At 36.9% G+C, this 20,948-nt stretch overlaps 1 protein-coding gene across 1 annotated transcript in view; it reads right to left on the reverse strand.

Moving 5' to 3' along the window:
- Nucleotides 1-20,708, reverse strand: part of LOC139732793 (uncharacterized) — a 90,336-nt gene extending 69,628 nt beyond the window's left edge. Inside the window, exons 1-7 of the mRNA XM_071643636.1 lie at nucleotides 20,612-20,708; nucleotides 14,306-14,495; nucleotides 13,343-13,596; nucleotides 8,116-8,538; nucleotides 7,440-7,636; nucleotides 5,813-6,032; nucleotides 117-542 (exon numbers count right to left, since the gene is read on the reverse strand). Coding sequence (XP_071499737.1) covers nucleotides 117-542; nucleotides 5,813-6,032; nucleotides 7,440-7,636; nucleotides 8,116-8,538; nucleotides 13,343-13,596; nucleotides 14,306-14,495; nucleotides 20,612-20,708 — 1,807 coding nt within the window. The remainder of the gene's footprint in view (nucleotides 1-116; nucleotides 543-5,812; nucleotides 6,033-7,439; nucleotides 7,637-8,115; nucleotides 8,539-13,342; nucleotides 13,597-14,305; nucleotides 14,496-20,611) is intronic.
- Between the last annotated feature and the right edge of the window lie 240 nt (nucleotides 20,709-20,948).

Below are 20,948 nucleotides of genomic sequence, written 5' to 3' on the forward strand. Positions count from 1 at the left end.
ATTGTAGTTACTTCTATTCTTTCAATACACTTTTTTTTTCAAAATGAGCATCAGTAAAGAGAAACTAGACAGTGAATAGAAATAGAAAATGATTCACAGCAAAATATTCAAATTACCTGCTTGACATGGGCTCTCTTGACAAGAGACAATAGTATCAGCTCCATCAGGAATAACGGTGAAAGAGAAATCTGGATCAGCATTAGCATTCTTTGTGAACTCCATACAGGCATACGTATAAGGACCACATCCAATGGCAGCTACATCAAACATGGCCCTGGCCTCAGTGAATTCTAGTGGTCCAGCATTGAGAAGACTTTTGGACACCTCCACATTATTCAGGGTCTGTTCATTATAGTTGAATCGTCGGCCTGAGCCATCCGCATTTCTGCTTCCATAGAGCCCCAGCCTCCAAAGGTTAGAACCAGTGACATCCATTGAGGAGTCAGTGAACTGGACTGTAGATGTTATATCCAGTTCGTTCTCCATGCCAGCAATAATATTTGATGCAGTGTACCGCCACTGAAATCCTCTCGCCTGCACACCTGTGGAAAAATTTCCCCAAATCTGTTACCATCCTGGTTCTAACAGACAAAATATTTTCAAAAATGCGACAACATCTAGACCAAGAAGTCTCAGAATCAATGATCTTGCTTTCCATTTACATGTACAATTTTGTATTTCATGCAAAAACCATCATTTAAAAACACTATTGCTATGTAAATAAAATGCATTCTGTCGATGAATATAGTTTATCAATACACGTATATGTCATATTCTGATTCATGTGAGGATTCCCTCTTTTCACATATCAAGTACATTGTTAAAGCCAAACTATTCAGCTAGGTGCTGGTAAATTGTCTGAAACAACAATGGCACTTGCTTCCTGTAAGTTATGAATGGAACATAGAATAGAAGAGATTTGAATTGAAGCTTAGATGGTGGAATCCAAGCACTCACCATTTATATACGTACATGTATGATATGAGACATAAGTTTTGACACAATTCTAAAAGGTTCAAAATTGCTAAACTTCCAACTGATTCTTGGATTGGCAACACAGCTCAGCATGTTACCAAATGCTGAAATTCTGAACATTTTTTTTTTTTTGATACACATTTGAGCATATTTACTGGATTTGACCTGTTTCATCCAATCTTTTTCAAATACAAACATGTGGTAATTTTTTGTGATTTAAAACTACTAAAAAAAGGCTTCTTTAGCAACATAACCTCCCCCCCCCACCCCCCCCCCCCTCCTGACTTACAGGTCAGGAAAAGCTTTTTTGGAAGGAAAGTCAAATCAGGGATTTTAACACAAAATGTTAATTACAGCAGCAAATACAGCTAATTTGGTTGGTTTTTGTTCTAGTTCTTGTTTAACTAACAACTAAATATTATTGGATTTAATTAATCTATCCATGTATATACTTCATCAAGAATGAACATGAACATCAGATATCATAATTTTACTGTAACTTATCGTATTTGCGATCTTGCTAAAAGGTAATTCAGTGCTTCTATTTTTTCAAATAGGTCAAAAATTAGACTCCAAGTAGTCTACATTTATCATCATCTTTAAAAATTCAAATACATAATTTGGATGCTCTTACAAATTCTGTTAATAAGTAGCAAAGACAGATGTGTATGAAAATAATCATGAAAAACAAGTACTCTCTGAAAAGGTAGAGTGCAAACAGATGACATAAACAGAAGATGGTAAGCAGGCAGGTGGTTAGGTGACTACATCACCATGATAGACAGACAGGGGAAGTTGAGGGACAGTGGCAATTCATTTACAGAAGGTAACTGAGAGAAGAGAATTTGTTGTTAGACAGGAGTACTTAGCACCAATGTGTTACATATGCTGGAATTACACATGAGGACAATGAAGAAAAGGGCACAACATGGTGAAAATATCCTATACATCAACAACTGGGTAGAAAAGACTAAGTAAATTAACAGGTTGGCAGAAAGGTGATCATCAAAGTAAGGGGTCAGAATATTTACTGTTACCAATTGTGCATAGAAAAATGAAAAGACAAGCCGGATTTAAGGATAAAAAAAAAATATCACTTGCAAAATCAAAACCCACCTCCTTGGGCTTCACAGATGGATGACTAGCTTTCTTCAGTTGCTCCATTCATCACAAGGACTTCAGCTCATATGATTAATATTCTCCTTAACTTAGTTCATGACACTTGCAGCAAAACCATATTTCATTCACATATTGACAATTAATTCATCTTCTTTACAGCAATGGAAGGCTGATGGAGTGAATGAGGCACACAATGATTTAACATGATTTGATTTTCCTCAAAATGCATCATGAGAAAGGATGGACACAAGATTTTGTCATGGCAACCAACTCATGATAGCATTCAGATGATCATTTGAGCAAGGGCAAGTCCAAGATAAGGTCCCCTCAGAAGGCAAAATTTCATCTTTGCTCAATATTGACATGTTTGGTATCATTTTGAAGCTTATGAGTTGAAGTTTTGATTTCCGTGGAGGAAAAAATGATATTATGTAAATTTATGCAAATTTCAAGGGCTTCATTTGCATATATGTGAAACACAGCGTTACGTATGGGACATTTATAAAAATTCATATTAATTCAAAGGAAAGCAAATAATATTTGATTAATATGCGGACATAAGAAGTTCATCACGTAGTTTAACTTGGTATGAAAATTTAGGGATTATGCAAATGATTATGCAAATTAGCTCGTGTCCTATCATGAGATGTCCCATACGTAACAAAATGAGGTCATTTTTTTAGGTTTATTCTGAAATTGCTAAGGTTGTTTTAATGCCCTTTTGGAAAGTTCTAATTTATTGTTTAGAGAAATTAGATACCAGAGAAAAGAGAAAAAAAAGTAAAAGAAATATTTTTTATTAGGCATTGAAATAATGTTACGTATGGGACAAATGTGTTACGTATGGGACATCCTCATACATATTGCATGTGAATGCATGTAGCTAGCTGGGAAGGTTTCTCAGTACACAAATGGTCAATCATCCTGAAGAAAGCATCCCAACATTGTAGCTACTTTTTGAGTTATAGACACTTGAAACAATACATGAACTTGACTGAACAATTTTCAGAAAGGGGGAGGGGAAAATGGCAAAATACACAATGAAAAATCAGCATTAAAGGGGTGGTATACATTGTAGTTTTTTGTAGAAATGGGGATTCAGTTTTCAACATTTAAAGAGATGATTGGAAACCAATTATATGAATTACTTAGGAGCATAAAATCCTAAGACTAGAGGAATTCAAAGTTTATGTGATGGAGATTCAATTTGAAATGGTTGTGATATATATAGAAAAAAAATATAAAAGGTAAAATGATTTTTTTTTTAATTGCAAGTGATACACAAATTGTCCTTATTCAGTTTTCAGTAGTAGCCACAACAAAATTCATGGGTATACATACTGAGGTGTGACTCGAATCAATGACCTGACTGCTAGACAGACATCATATACAATGTATCTACTCGATCACTGGGGTTCCATGCAGCAGGTATTGCTTATTTATTAAACTTAATATTTCTTGTGTCAAGTTGTTTTTTATTGAAACTAAATGGCAAACTGCCCTTCATCAATGGAAGAAAACACTTTAAACTACCAGGTATTCAATTTTTCAGTAGTAACTATCCTGATAAAAATAGGGCATACACTTGTACATACTCAGGTTGGTCATAAAAAATATAGAATATGATTGAATGTGATTATGATGGTAAATATCTAGGGAATATTGTTCCCTTGTCAATCTGGATCAGTATTTCAGTAATTTCAACTGATTCCACCTCAATAATTATGCAAAAATTTGTTTATGGGTATTTTGCAAAATTATTTTGCAAAATACCCATAAACATGCTTCTCCACACACTTAACGAATGGGGGACAAAGGGCATGCATACCCAGGTTGATCATAAAAATATAAAAATATGATTGAATATGATTATGAGGGTGAATATTTGGGGAATATTGTTTCCTTGACAATCTGGATCAGTATTTGAGTAGTTTCAACTGATTCCACTTCAATGATTATGCGAAATACCCATAAACATGGTTCTTCACACACTAAATGAATGGGGGACAAACTGTCCCATACGTAACTGTCCCATACGTAACACGTCATGTCTGTCTTTAATTAGAACCTGTAATTAGAGCTTTTTGCCTAATGACATGAAACTTACCTGTGATAATCTTGAGTGTTGTGACTTTCATCACAGTGAGTTACAAGTTGTAGAATGATATACTTTCAGAGAGTTTTGAGGTTGAAAAAAATGTTCAAAAAAACAAAATTTTTCTGGTCCCATACGTAACGGCACATATTTTCTCTTTTAGAATATAATTGTCAAGGTCATTTTTCTCAATTTTTTACAAGATTATACTTCTCCTAGATATCAATCACCATGATGAAGTTCAATATGATCAGAGGCCATTAACACTATTTTTCAGGTCATAAAAGTCTCTGAATGTCCCATACGTAACGTGCGTGTTATCTTGGACTTGCCCGCAATCTCAAAAGCAGTATCTGTACTGGAGTAAAAATGATTTGAATGTAGTAACTCAAAAACATCCATTTTGGTGACACACAAAACAGCCCTAGCATACTTGATACGAAAGTAATCATGAATGTGTAAATGACTTCCCTTCTTCAATGTTGACCATGGTACCTAGTCACCTCTCAATGCAGAGGTTTCAATTCTTATGTGTGTGTCTGTGTGTTTGTTTGTGTGTCTGTGTGTGTGTGTTTGAGATGTTTCATTTTGCTGTCTATACTGTCCGCTTGCTTGAGGGCATGAGTATTACTCGATTGTTCCCATGCTAATTGTTGTGAATGCAGTATGACATAAAAATCCTATGCTTTCAAGACAAGCTCTTTATTTCTTTATGAATTGCAAGAGAGTTGCCTTTCTTCAAAGAGTCATATCAGAGGTACACCTTTCAGGTACCCCTCATTATATACATGTACATGTACATGTACCTTACATACACATCAGGAGTAAATACTTTGGGAGAATTGAATATGATGAATATGACATATTGACAAACATTGCAACAAGGTTAGCCAATAATCCACAAATTTGTGTATATGCTAGATTTCGACTGGGACTTGTCGAATATACACATATTTCAGGAGGAACAATAATGTAAAGAGTATGATGTCGGTTGGAGTCAAAACATGATGTGATGTAATGTGGCACAATTTTCATGACAACATAAAGCACACACACCATGATCTGATATACTTCACACAGTGACAAAATGGAATGAAGTGACTATTGTAACATGTTCAAAACACTTGATGCCAATTGATTTCTTGCCGACACAGACGTGTATGGAATGAATTAATTACCAACACAGACACACAATGTAATGACACAAAAAGTGACAAGTGAATACTTCATCAAAACAAATTTTGTAATGTTTGTAGCCATCAATGACACACATGTTAAAAGTAATCAGCACTGACACGACATGAACAAACTATGAAATGAATGTCAACACATATATACAAATGTATTAACTTGGCCACCAGCAAAATATTCAATAAGCACAAAGAAAGCAATGTTGCCTCCAAATCAAATTTGCATAAATCAGCCTATTATTTTTGACAATAAATAATCATGACAACACTAAAACAAAAACTATGTTCCTTTTTTGCCTCTATTCTATATCAGACCTTACAATACTACTAATTGTCTCTTTATCATTAAGTTTGCAAAAACAGAAAGCAGTACAAAACAGGATCCTAATGTGCCTTCTTGCACTGATAAGTGAATTGTAGATGCTACACAAACCTTCACATTCAGCAGGTGAGCAGCTAACAAGGACACTAGGGTCTGGCACTGGGATTAGGTTGAATACGGTACTTGGATCTTCTCCTTTCGCAAACTCCACACACACATACTGCACTTCAGAACATGACAGGCCTTGCATGTTGAGGTCAAATTCAACATCTCCAAAGATCATGTCTTCAGTGACCCGCATCGTCTGTCCTTGCTGGTCATTGGTCAAGACCTAGATGAAGAGAGATGTATGATCGAGGCAGAAGGGAGGCAGGATAGAAGATGGGCAGGCATTGTATGACAGTATGAAGGAAATAATCCACAGACAAGCATGAGAGACAGTTAAATGGAATGACATGATGAAAACAGAAGAAAAGATGATAACAAATAGAAAGGAATGAAGTGAGTAAATCAAGGTAGACAATCAGTGCATGTGAATATGAATGACAGTATGGGTCAAATGTACAAATGAAACAAATAAAAGCAAGTCATTGATGATACAAGCAGTTGTCGACAAGAATTCACAGATGGATGGTAAGATAAGGGCAATGTTCACAACACATCGAAACCAAACAAAAAAATAAGTGAGATGCATGCAAGTTTAAATACATAATGAAAAAGAAAAGAACCATGAAAAATATCAAAAACACAATGAAAAGGGTGTTAATATAATAGGTTGTTATGATGAAGAAAGTAATGCATTAAGAAGAGGAGAGAGAATAAAGAAACAATTAGGTATGCAATTGCATTTTTTTTTTAACAGATGTAATCAATGTGAAACATAAGGCAAGAAAATAACTCAAATCATTACCCTTGCACTGCCATCAAACATTTTTAAAAATGCAACAACTGGACATAACATATTTTATCTAGAATTGGACTGAGAATATCAACCATCAGTCTGTCTTTAAAGCATTACCAGCTGTTGTATAGCTGTATCAACCACTAATAGCATTCCAAACATATATGCCATCCAAAATGTGGAGAGAGTATTACTGGCAGAATTGATCCATTGAATACATACACATCATGGAAGACAGAATAGTGTGTGTCTTGGAATGAAAAATCATCAGTGTCAATGGATTTATACAGAATTCAGCAAATAATAATTAGTCTCTGCAACCATTCTACCTGCAGTTTTCCATAATTTCACACTGATTTTCCTCCACATCTTATAATCACATCTTTATCTCATCTGGAATACCCAGCCCAGGTACCAAAGATATCCACTGTACATTTTTTTTTTTTTTTTTTTTTGGGGGGGGGGGGGGGGGGGGTGGGGGTGGGAATGGGGTGGCCTGGCTTGGATAAACTAGAGAATCCCTGTAACTCATTGTATACATCTTCAATGATCTCTGTGCAAGGCCCTACATGGATGAAGGCATTTCAACTGGAGTCGACCATTACAAATGAGCATATATACTTTGATGCACAAATATTCATTGACATGGGCTATTGGTGGGTTCCTTGGGCAGCAAATCAAGATTGATTCAACCATGAATCATCATGACCACGTATGAGTCCCCAAATACTGGGTCTTCATGGTAATGAGAACTGAAACCAAAAAAGACTTGAAAGCATAATGCCCTTTGGCATCCTTTCAGCTAGAGGCATTGAAGTCAAGAGTAAATGCACCTACCTGAGTTCTCTCACTATAGCGCCTTCCACTTCCATCCATGCGGGAACTGCCAAAAGCCCTCATGGCCCACAGTCCATCTCCTGCTACACCCACTCCCTGGCCAGTGATGGCCACTTCCATGGAGTAGGGGTTAGAGTAGCGACCATCCAGGACAGTGCCACTTTGCACCCGATCCCTCACATTCACAATCCTCAAATCTGGGCAGACAAATACAAGAAATTTCAAATCAGTGATCAACACACTGCCATTAGTGAGTCTCAAATATGCAGTCCAAGGGATTTTTTTCCAACATTAGACTGACTTCCATGTTCTGCTGTAACTTCTATCTGTATAAAGTATCAGGACAACATTTTACTGCTTGTATTTTATGTGTTCAAGACCTATGACTAGTGTTCCTCCCGAGATGGCATTCATGAAGTAGTACAAACACAACAACAAAAAATGACATGTATATGATGACCAGTGAATAGCTGCTTTGGGCAAGAGAAGCCTACTATGTATCACTAAGTGAACATACAATACGATCCATTCAAAAATGCATCATCTTATCCTGCTCACAATAAAAGACATAATATATAAAAGGATGATTTATTATTGCTCAGAATATAGTGTACATTGTATGCAAGAACAGATGCAAGAAAGGCACTGAGAGAAATGTATTCCATGTATATAATACCTGCACGACATTCACTCCTCTGACAAGACGCAATGGTGTCCCCTTCAGGGTAGACCGAAAAGGAAAAGGGGGGATCTGCCCTATCATTCTTGGTGAACTCCACACAGACGTACTCGAATGGACCACATCCGATGGCAAGTATATCAAAATTGGCGATGGCTTCTGTAAACTCCAGAGGGCCAGCATTGAGTAGATCCATGGACATTTCATTGTTGTTCAGAGTCTGGCTGTTGTAGTTGAACTTTTCACCAGACCCATCGCTGTTTTTGCTACCATACATGCCTAGTCTCCACAGACGAGAACCGGTTACATCAGCAGTTGCAGGGTTGAACTGGACAGTAGAGGTGAGCTGTAGCTCATTCTCTATGCCTGCAATAACATCTGATGCTTGAAATTCCCAGGTGAGACCTGTGGCTTGTACACCTGAAAAAAATGACAAACAGACAGTGTCTGAAATTTGCCTACAAACAGTATCTCTCACTCTCCTTTCTCATACACCATAATAATACTACACTTTCTTATCTGTATGTGATGCTGCTTGCTTCTGAGTATACAAAGTACTCAAATTTCAGACACTTATTTTGATACAATTGATACAAAGATTCAAGCACACTGCACATGCCTAATACTGTTGATATGCAAAATTTGTTCTTCCTGGACACTGTACAATACCAAGGCTATGAAATACTAAAATCTTATGTCCCACAGGCCTTTCTCCAAGAGCATAGTAAACAAATACTACCAACAAGAAGTGATATAATATAAATCTTTCAATTTTAAAAATGAATAATGTTTAAAAAAAAAATCATAAGCTATAAATAGATATAGTGTAATCCTAATGATTCATTCTGTAAAAAAAACAACAATGTCTCCAAGGATACCGATGCATAAAAATTCCAAGGTTAATCTGTAAACTGCATTAAGCTCATTCTAGATTGATAATGGCATAACAGACTCTTCCATGCACTTAAACACAATGTCAAGTGGTTAAATGTCATTTACCATGACATATTATCTTACAATACCATTCATATTGATTTTATTTCACCTCCTGGAGTTATCATTATGCCCTCATCGGTAGAAACTTACCTATCATGGACAGACAATGAAGCACAGGATGTCAAGCATGTGTCAAAAAAAAAATTTGAAGTGTTGCAGTGTATATGAATTAGAGCAGTTATGGGAGTGGTTAGTTTTCACAAGATACTTCACATGTAATGACTTACAGGTTACAGACACTGAACACAAATGAAATGGGCACACTTTATGTTGGAGAAAGTAGTGTTTCCTTAGTAATAGCCATGGTACTATTGGCTAAACTATTAGTCATCTTTCAAGCATTCAAGCAATATTTGAACTAACATGTTCCAAATTCAAGAACACATAGGCCACCAGTCCTGATCAAGAATCTGGCACTTGTGCAGTATGAACTCGTCTGCCTTCACTATATGAACGAAGAAGAACTCAGATAGGGGGATAACATCAAGAGGTAACTGTGGAAGTGTGGTGTCTTTGTGTTTGTTTGGTTGGGTTTTTTTTTTTCCAGGAGTATATCCTCTCACTCTCCCTCTCTTGACTGGCAGGTGTTTTTGCCTGATTAGAACTTTAGCAATCCCTTATTCTTTCTGAAGACATTAGGCTGCCTGACTCAATTTGTGTTTGGGTTGTGTGAATTATATTAACATGATTTGAGGAAGACCAAATTGTCAGAAAATTGCCGTAATGCAAAGAAACAGAAACCTGTTGCATAGAAAATTTAGGGGATAACTTGGTTAAATTAGCTGAAAGGAATGATTTTTACCACATATTCCAACCAAAAATGTCCTATCCTTGTTAACATCTTGCGATTGAACTGTGTCCACAACCACCTGTGTCTAATAGATCATTTGGGTTGGATATGTGTGTGTGTGTGTGTGTGTGTGTGGAACATCTAGAAGGATATATCTGATTCTAAGTGAACTGTATATTATGTGACAGACCAAATGTGAAAGAGCAAACCATCAACTTTTTGTATTGTATCAAATAATGTCATACTTTTACACAGGGTTGTGATGAGGATTTGAATGGGGGAGCTGGGCTCTCTAATCTACATGTAAGTGAGACATAATGCAAGACATGCACCTCTTGCACACTGGATACAGTTTGGTGTTTATATATGAGGAATACGTATCTTTTTTTTTTAAGGAGAAAAGAGAATTCATGCAATAGGTCAACGATGAAAAAGGTAATAATGCCTCCAGCACCCTTCGGGTAGAGGCATAAAAATCAGTCACCTCCTTAACAAAATAACATTGTCTTACTTCTGTTTCATTTGATATCTATTATTCAGACATAATTTTGCCTATCACTAAAACCCATAGAGCCTTAAAATGCATTTAATCATTAAAAGTCAAAATTCAGTAAAAGAAACCCCCAAAAACTGTCTACCTGATTCTAGCTTTGGAAAAGAGCCATTTGTAACTATAAATGACAAAGCGCAACAGACACACCTAATAGCAATGATCACTTGAACCTTATCCAAAGGCATCTTGCTCTTCATTACCTTAAAATCAAATGTTAATTTCTTGGGCAATTTCTGTTGCATCAAGTCATTCTAAAACACAATGCCTCCGGCACCACTTCGTGTCAACATGAGAACCGCCCGGGGTCGAGTACTCACTCATGTATGGCAAGTTAACCTTCCAGGCAGTCTGCAGACTATTACCCATGAAGAACAAAGCAAATTTGGGGAGCTTTGGGGTACCTCCGTGAGGTCATTGTGTCTATTCGTACATTTCATTGCACTAGTAATTATACCTGCGAAGTTTGTAGAAAAAATTGACCATGTCTTTTCAAAGAGAGAATCAAAATGACAAAACTTGCCCTTACTTTGGTCCAGCCTGAATCTGCCTCAAACAAACTTGGAATTACACTTACTAAATGTACATTGTATCTACTCACAGCATTTCTGCGTAATTATGAAGTTTTTTGGTACGACTGTCTAATTTGGGGGTTCTGGACACCTTAGGGCTTCTCAGTGGAGCATGGCACCCATTTGAACAAGACTGAAAAGTTTGATGCAAAACTGACCATGCCCTTTCAAGAAGATGACAAAAGTGTAAAAACTAGACCTGAATTTGCACCCTCCCCTGTTCTGTCAAGGACAACTTTGAAAGTGCAGGCACCAATGTACTTCGTCATAGTATATTCTGGGTCTAGAGAAATAGACTTTTAAAAGATTCCTTTATTTCACTGTTTTGGAGCACCCTGGGGGCTCAAGGCGGGGGCAGTAATGCCTATTTGAACAAATTGAGATCCTATAATATGTACCGTAGAAATACTATAATAAGTTAGGTAAAATTTGTCATGGGTTTTAAAAGAAGCAAAAATATAAAAAGTTCAGTCATAAAAAGGTGACACAATGACATACCAAACAATGAATGATTGCACTCGCTCACTTAAAACTTTTGGCTCAGATTAGTTAATGACAAATCTAACAAAATATCTTTGGAAGCAAGTTTACCCCTTATCAACTAGTTGTGAGCTACAAATTTAGGAAAACTATGAAATCTCTCATTCCTGAATTATATTTTCCTGACCTTCCCTTTCCCTCTCCTAATGGCGAAAGGAAATTCATGCATAAAAAAAACCCAGAAAAACAAACAAACGACATTAAGGAGAGTTTCATGTTTAATTTGTGCATGTCAAAACTTTCCAGGGAATGGCATATCAGCATGTACAGCCATATGACAACATGCTAAAAAAAAACATGCTGGAATTACAACCATGTGCATTCTAGGATCTGATATTACCATTCTAGTTATCTGGAGTGTAGTGCAACATTGTGGATTTAACATAAACTGACAGCAAAGGTCATGTCAGAACAAAGGCATCCAGTAAATAGTAAGATTCATGAAACCCACCTACTATCCTTGACTGTCCAGGTTGATGAGTAGACTTTCCTGGCCAACAGTCGCGGCTTCATAAAGCGGCTTTTAGTCAAGATAGGGTTTGTTAGTTTGACTTCCTTGCTCTTACTGAGTACTGATGTCAAGTATTAATCCGTAAGTAGCCTTGTTAAGGAAGCGAGCTCCTTCCTCTCTGAAGGAAAATCAGTTTTGTTGACAAAAACCTTACAGGAGCACTCTGGCCGCTTTAATGCTGTGGCATTAATCAAACTTGCAAGTTGCATTGTAATTGATTGTAGAATCTCACTTATCAAAACCTTGCGGCGCTTTCATGGTGTGATTCCGCAAGAGCACCGAGGATGGCAGATGAGATGAAAAGAACACTGATGAAACACGGTGTGAAAAACATGAGAATAATGCTAAAGATGAAAGAGATGAAAGATAATCAGCACTCACACAAAAACTTTTTCTTGACAAACACCACAATCAGAAGCATGAATGATACAATCACACACAACACGCTCTTCCACATTTTGTTCATATTTTTTTTCGCACAGTTTGTGTACATAGTGGCTATGATTCACAATGTATGAGAACACAACAAGAGAATGATGAAATTCTGTCAATACTGAAAGAGATGAAATTTGTCAATGCCAGAACGAGTATGACACAAATGTAGTAGCTGACAGAACGATAGCACATGAAAATCATGAACAGCTTTTATACTTTAGTTTGCATGTGACAAAACATTCAGACAGGTGATATTCACAAACATTTACGGACTGAGGAATGAATATGAAGTACACATACACTAGTTAATGGATTACACACTTTCGGAGTTAAATTCAGTTTTATCATGGAGAACACCTACAACGTGTAATAATATTTCCTGCTTGTGGTGTCCTCACGCATTGGATTCCATTCAGAGTTGCAAAACAAACTTATGTGATCATCACTCATGATTTGTTTTAACTTATTGCGTTGTGATAAAAATTCATGAAAGTACACCACCCTGACACATTCAAGAAGTGAGGGCTTACGTACAGATAGACCAGTATCAGCTTACATTATTATCGCTCTTATCTTTTGTTCGTGGATTAGTTCTTTTGGAATACATTGGTTAGGTAAAGCTTCAGATATATGTAATTATAAATTATATGCCCTTTTGCACGTTTTTTGGTTTTCTGTCCTCTCAAATGTTATGATTGTTTGATATTCCACGAAACAAAATAAAAAGGGGGAAAATACTGATCCTCAGCATTATCCTTACAACTGTTTAATTTTGGTGAGCAATCCTAGCTGTCTGTTTGTCATTCTCAATGCTGTATACACTTTCTCACCTTTGCACTCTGGTGCACTTGTACAGCCAGTCAGAGCAGATTCATCGGGAAACCCACTATACTCGTAATCAAGACCACCCTTGGTCCTTGGAGCATCACCACGATCAAGCCTGGTACAGATGTAGAGAAGATCTGAACACTGAGCAGTAGGGTCGGTCAGTCTGAAGTCCACCGACTCAAACCTGAATTGCTCTTTCTTCTTGTAGTGTTGAGCCTGCTGCTCTTCCGTTAAGGTCTGTCTTTGATAGCCAAACCTTGAAAAAAGAAATAGATTGGAATAGTGACAAAATAAAAAAAGTCTTCAGGTTCCTTTATAAGAAAAGTTCAGGCAATGAGAGATGTTCACAGTGCAGAAGAATAAAATAATTTCCACAATTCCAGGTAGTTTCAAGGTAAACAATCTCTTTTATCATTTTACCACATAGAGCTTGGACCTACTTCACTGTACGTTCTAATTGTGGAAGTGGAACAGAAAAAAAGTTTTTATGTTCAAGACATTCCAGTGCTGAGATTTCTCTCCAGTGTTGGAATAAAATCTTTATAGCAATCTCCAGAAAATTTCACATTGTTAGCATTCTGCTATAAAATCTCTTTTGTTAGATGCGTTCAGGTTAGACAACACACTGTGACCAAATGCAACGTGATGACATGAGGTGATGACATCGTATTACACAGCTAATTTACATGTGGTTGCTTTCAAATATGACTGTTTAGGGAATATGTGTGAAATATTAGATAACCATGACTTACTTTCCATATCGGGGCCGCAAAATTTATGGAACGTGAATCTGATTGCACTCAACTTACAACTAATTAATTTGAACAGTGTGGAATTGCCCTAATTAAAAATTGTGTCCATCAGCATGATAAGGAATGCAGATTCCTCAGGATTAGAATCCCCTCCTACATGATTATTTCTTCAGCCTAGGATCCCTCCTCCACTATATATCATACATTACATACCTTTGACCTCTGCCATCTGGGTTAGGGGAAGCCCAAGCACTGAGTCTCCACAGCCCCTCTCCCTGTACACCTGTTGTGTCCTGGGCCTCCTGGAACTTAATGGGGACAGTGAGCTCTATCCTGCTTTCTTTGCCTTCTGAGATGCTGCCAGTGCTGGTGATCTCTGGCGTAACTCTCTTCACCTTCACGTCTGTTTAAAAATATAATTAATTAAATGGAAATGGGGTCACTTCATATCATGCTGTATATGCCAATGATATACTGACATATCAATGGTTGGAAAAAAACTCAATATATCAAAATAATTTCTGTTATCATAACAACCTAATCTACAATAAGAAGAAAGGGAATTAACCCATTGAGGACGAGTCCTGAGATACTGGAGCAAGTGTTTGTGTGAAATTCTGAAAAGGAGGGAAACAGAGCAAGAACTGGTTTGTATGTTAGGATATTAAACTGTGAATTGCTTCATGTTTAAACAAGAAGGAACCAAGGCTTATCAGCACAATATTTAACAATTTAATCAATTATAACAGGCAGCCAGCTTACCAAACAAAACAGTTAATACTTCTTCTTTCTTTTTTGCTAAATGTGAAAAGAAAAAAATGATTGTGTATGGCAATAAGTCAGTGTTCACCTTCATAGCTGAAGTAAGCCCTTCAGGTTTGATGGGTTCCACACAGAAGGCTGGTTGACAACTTTCAATCACGCATGTCGTGGTGGCATTGTCACAATTACATGTTGTACACTCGTCTACTTTCCATTCCTCGCCATGGAGATAGGGAATACCACGATACACACATGGAAGAAGTGGCTCTCCAGAACTGATGCTCAAAGAAAACGATGACTCTGAAAAATATAAAAACGAAAATAATTAATTCTACGAATAAAAAAGTAACAAGTCATCCATATCCACCCTTATACATGATTTGTCTTAAGGTATATGCCATATATACCTTTTTTCTGAATTTAACTGAATATTATCCCATTTCACCAATACAAACCTTTATGGACATCTGAACCTTATCCCCAGATTATTGGGGGAGTGTCTCACAAGGGTGTCTCATTACAGCATCTGTAATATCTTTACCAAATGTCAAGTTTTGAAAGAAGTTTTAACTGATCGTATACACGGAGAAGGAGAATTGTTTGTATTATTCACCAGCAGTTCCATGGCATCAGCTTGATATAAAGTTATTCAGTCAGTACTGGTATGCATTAAGCATTTATTGGTTTGATTTTCACTGTTCCTATTATTTGAAGATCAATAGCGAATCAAAGGTAATCAACAAACATTCTGTGAATCTGCAGGGAGGAAAGGATTGAAATCATAATTCAGAATACAAAATACCAGTAGATATCCAACATGTACATGTACTGCAATACAAATACACTTCTTACAAATGAATACTATAACTCTCAAAATGGCATATCAATCAAATCACATTGATGGTTTGAACAAATGTGTGCTTACCAGGCACGGTGACTGACAAAGAATGCTCCAATACAAATCTACACAATACACAATAATACCTGAAACTTTGGGACACAGTTATGATGCTCCTGAGAAGCTTTCATTACCAACAAAGACTGCTGAAACTTGATTGTTGTCCATGCTATCTTACTATTCATATTTGGATTAAAAACCATCAAGCTTTCTACAGATGCAACAATGATCATTGTGCTAAATTTTACACTCAGTTTAAAGGAATGATACAGTATTGGTGGAGATGAGAAGTGGGCTTTTGACTTTTTGCGAGATACCAAGAAAACACTTATGATATAGTACAGAGCATACCATTTTAAGAGAAATTCAAAGTTTATTTGATGAAAATTGAGTTTTGGAATGACTGAAACATGCACCAACAAATTAAAATAAAGCAATCGCAATAAAGTGTGGGTCCCACACTTTATTAGAATCACTCTTTTTTGGATATCTCAGCCATTTCAAAACCAATTTTCATCAAATAAACGTTGAATTCCTCAGAATTACATGCTCTTTCATATTTTGTAAGGGCCGGGTTTCTCATTATCTCACAAATAAATGTCAGAAACCTGAATCTAGGTCTCAATCAAAACTATATGATCCCTTTAACCAACAGGCATAATAATATCATAGAACAATTATCACATACACATTCTGTCCCTCCATCCCTTGCTCCATCTTTCTAAGTGAGGAGCATAAGGGGGATTTTATGTGGAGGACAAGCCCTGCCCTTTCGGACTCATATACACTGTACATCTCCATTCAAATATTCCTTATTTTGACCAGCTACTGTCACAAAAATGTACAAGATTTTTTTTTCTTTCTCATTTTTGTTGTTGTTGGTTATAAATTTTTCTCACTGTTTCTCTCTGGGAATATATGTTCAATCTGTAAATCATAAACAAAGATTAAAACTAAATAGCTTCCAATTTTGGTCCAATTCATCAATTGAGTGCAATTGTAAGACTATATTAGTTTGGGGTATGCTCACAAACAGAACAGAAATATACTCCTGCACTTCAGATCAGGTACTGTAATGTTATTAAACAAGCATTATCTCAAGTTGTATATACAATGAGTACGAACACTTCTATTACAGTACACATTACCACATTACCACACTATACGTTGGTGTAAGTACACATGCCTGATGCCTATAAAATCAATCGCTTGCAAAACAAGTTATACAAGATCTCTAGGCAGAAACACTACGTGGACATTATGAAGACCTTAAATAAAACACTTTACACTCTTTCAGTTATTAGAATAAAGAACACCACTGTATATAATATGCATATGATCTTTCAAATGGATACTGTGCTACCATCCATAGGTGTACAAAGACGGAAGTAAAGTATAGTTGCCATACTCACGAAGCTTCCGCTAAAATCATGCTTGTCTGTGAATGGAACCTAGATGATAAAATGCTTCATTCCGCACACTGGGTCCGAGGACCTAGCTATCTAAAGGCATAGACTTGATTAGTACAGAGTTAGTGGTTTATTTGTTAAAAAAAAACGTTCATGCACCATTGAAAGATGAAATACTTGCATGCATCAATTTCACAAACATGCATTTACTAATCTAATAACCACGGCATGCTGCTATCAAGTGTACTAAAACTGTGATTCTATAAACAGTAAAAATGAATTAAGTTAGAAAAGTGGGAGACTGACATGCCTCTACACAAGAAAGAAAGATCTTTTGTGCAAGATTGGAATTTTTTTTTTCCAGGGTAGATTCACGGGCTGCATACAAACCCATTTGCCTGCTGCCCAGGGCAACTAGCAACTTACTGTTGGGCATGTAACTTGAAAACACTAGCAATAACAACAAGTGCTGTAACAATGCTAATTTGGACATATGGGAGAAATTAATTTTTGTACCCTATAAAGTGTGACGAAATTAAAACATTCCAAGATTATTTCTTTTCTTTTCAGAGGGTCGGTATAGGATGGAACAAATCAAACCATCATGACATTCATTGATTCAGTTCACTGCCGTGGAAATCCCAACATTTATAATAGAAGACATTCCATTTTACAGGGTTTGGTTTCCATGTGTGTGCAATGGTCTGATCTATGCTATAACAATTGGAATCACTAGCACAAGATGAAATGAAATAAGTTTGTACAACCCCCTACCCCCCCCCCCCAAAAAAAAAGCAAACAAACAAACAAACAAACAGCAGGTCCATACTGAATGAAAACTTTGGAAACAATGGTCGGTATGTACCGGAGACAATGATTAAATCACAAATCAAGATGGAGATTAACTCCAATTCTATCCACATAGGATTTGTCCTACACTCTGCAATATATAGACTAACTTATGGCATTGCATCCACGTGAAGGTGAGATTTATTTCAATTGCTTGGTTTAGTTTGTTTTATTTGATTCCATAGGTTATTTCATTAATCTATTCATTTTCTATTTATTTTGGCTGTACATCCTCAATTGTTGTAAACAGGGAGGTGCACCTCCCTATTGTGACTATGTCATCTCATAAGAAAAGTTAATTAACAATGCAATATGAAATGGCCTATTTGATGACAAATTATTCATCCCCATAACTATTAACAGAATTGGTTTTCACATCAGATATGGAATTAAAGCATGCTCACATATACAGACGCATGCAAATGAAGACAAATACATGAGCATGCAGGCTTACTGCCTTACTGCAAAAGGAGATGATTAACAGATCAGTCACAAACACTTGTAAATATAACTTGATTGGGCATCAAATACAGCTTCAAGGAAACACAGGGTGCGCTAATTTGAAGAACTGTGACCAGTCCCCATGCATGAACTTGATAACACGTCAACCAACTTGTTTTCAATAACTGCCACGGCAAAGTAAGAATTTCTCGTGATATTTTGATAATGAAATCAGCTGTCAAATCCAATTTCATCGCACTTTGGATAACAGCATGGGTGAAAATGAAAAAAAAAAAAAACTTTCATCAACAATGTGCTTCCAAATGGTTGGTCGTGGTTGCTAAGAAGCTTACTTGTATGTCAGAGTATGGCATGCATGCTCATGCATTATCACAATATAAATTCCAACACTTGACTTATTAGTGTTAAGAAATGACAGTAGACATTCAGTCTACAGCCAGTCATGACAAAAAAATTATTTAAAAAAAATCCTACGAAAATCAATAATTCTATTACTTGTATCTCAAAGAGGAAACAGCAGACTGATAACAGATTCTTGACAAAACTTTTTCGACTATTGAGTATTGTGCATGTCTGCTCAGACCACAGCAGGTCGGATGAAAAGCTATCAGCCAATCTGCCACGTTAGCAGGGATGGAGTCACTGCATATGGAAATGCTGCCGCCTGCGGGGGAGGGGCTTAGTGAGCCAGTCTGTGTCAGACGTACTGCTGAGTCGACAACTCTTCTTAGTATCAGTCAGGGACGAAATGAGTATGCACATGGGCTGCCTAGCCTGAGAAAGGTCAAACTTCAGATGGCTTTCCCTTGCTGTCTGCTTGGTGGCTTTTTTTACAAAGAAAAAAAAATCCCCTGGAACAGCATTTTCTTCGTCCTGAAATTTGTGCCAACTGGCAATGTCAGCCTGTGGTTTCACATGGGGGTGGATCTGGCTATGTTTTGATAGCAATGTTCATCTACTTACATGGCAATACTGTATTGATTACTTTCAACATGAATAGCTATAGTCAACACCTACATCAGTTATCTCATGCACCAGAAGTTTGTTATGGAGGCAGAATCATATTTGTTTTTCCATGATCAGAATTTGTGGACCAAGATCTGCAAGCCGCATATAATACTAATGTAAGAATGAAACATTGTACTGTTTATCCCTGAATCTACATATGTGGTCCATAAGATGCACTGTCACCATCGATGCTTTGCTCAACACACAAAATGATAGCTCATTAAAAATCACGGATCAGCTTTGTGGTGAACCATCATAACCAATGTACATTTACCTTCCTAATGTTTACTTCAGTTAAAATCAACAGACTTGTCTTACCAATACCAGTCCAATAAACTTTTCTTAAACATCATGAATCAGCATTACTAGTCATATGAATCAGAAAGGTATGTGATGTACCTGAACTTTATCCAGTCCATACCTATAAATACAACATAAAAGGCAAATGCAAGCTCTCGCACATCCTAAACATACAAAAGACTGTAAGTTAAAGTAAAAACCAGTATTTACACCCTGGTAAAATCCTGATGTATTTGCCACAACCTAGTGCTAAATTGCTGAAGCATATATTAACAGCATGCAGGATCTACTGACCTATTCCCTCACACAACCTATCTTCTAGGAAACATCCCACTTGTCTTTTTCCACACCTCAGCTTTGTGATGAACATTCCCTTCTAGCACACCTCGACATGCTCCCAGCTAAATTCAGTTGCACCATCTCAATTTGCTGGGAGCAAGTTATGTGTAATCTTTTCTCCACTCTCAAACTATACTTTTAAGGATAATCCATGGATATACACTACATTACAGGAGTTTTCATCAAGACAACTTTTACAAGACCCAGTCATCCCATTCAATCTAAATAAGACGCAAGAATCAAGAAAATAAAAACCTCTTTACCTACACATCCCATGTAGGAAAGGCTATCATATGAGATTGCATGGACACACAAGCAAGCTTCAGCATTCCTTGATATTTCAAAATGTTATCAATGCTATTTGCCATATCATCATGCATGAGAACTGTCATCAGAACTGATATCAATATAAACTATACAACACAATTTACTAATTCTCAGACTTTGGATACAATGAAATAAAATATGTGATAGGATACATATGAGTCCTACCTTCCCCCTGACATATCACAGCGCAAGCTGCTACTGCGGCAAATAGTAGTAACAGCTTCCGTCTCTGCCGACGAACCTGGTCCACAAAGCTATACATGATGTACAATCTTTGTGAGGGACCAGCGAGCAAGCTTTCAGGATAACAGTTCAAAGGCAAGTGCTGAACAACTTTACCCTGCCAGCTGACTCCTAGCTCCACAAGATAAGTGCTGGGAGGTTTTTATCCTCCTATTATGGGATGGATGACATTAGTGGTCACCACACCAACCAATGAGCTACAGCCTCACAGTAGGGTCCCGCCCCAACCACAGTCTGACTGAGAAGCAGACACCAGTGC

The sequence above is a fragment of the Diadema antillarum genome, unplaced genomic scaffold, assembly GCF_040938485.1.
Source record: "Diadema antillarum isolate AM-2024a unplaced genomic scaffold, OU_Dant_1.0 seq00000447_RagTag, whole genome shotgun sequence".
NCBI lineage: Eukaryota > Metazoa > Echinodermata > Echinoidea > Diadematoida > Diadematidae > Diadema > Diadema antillarum.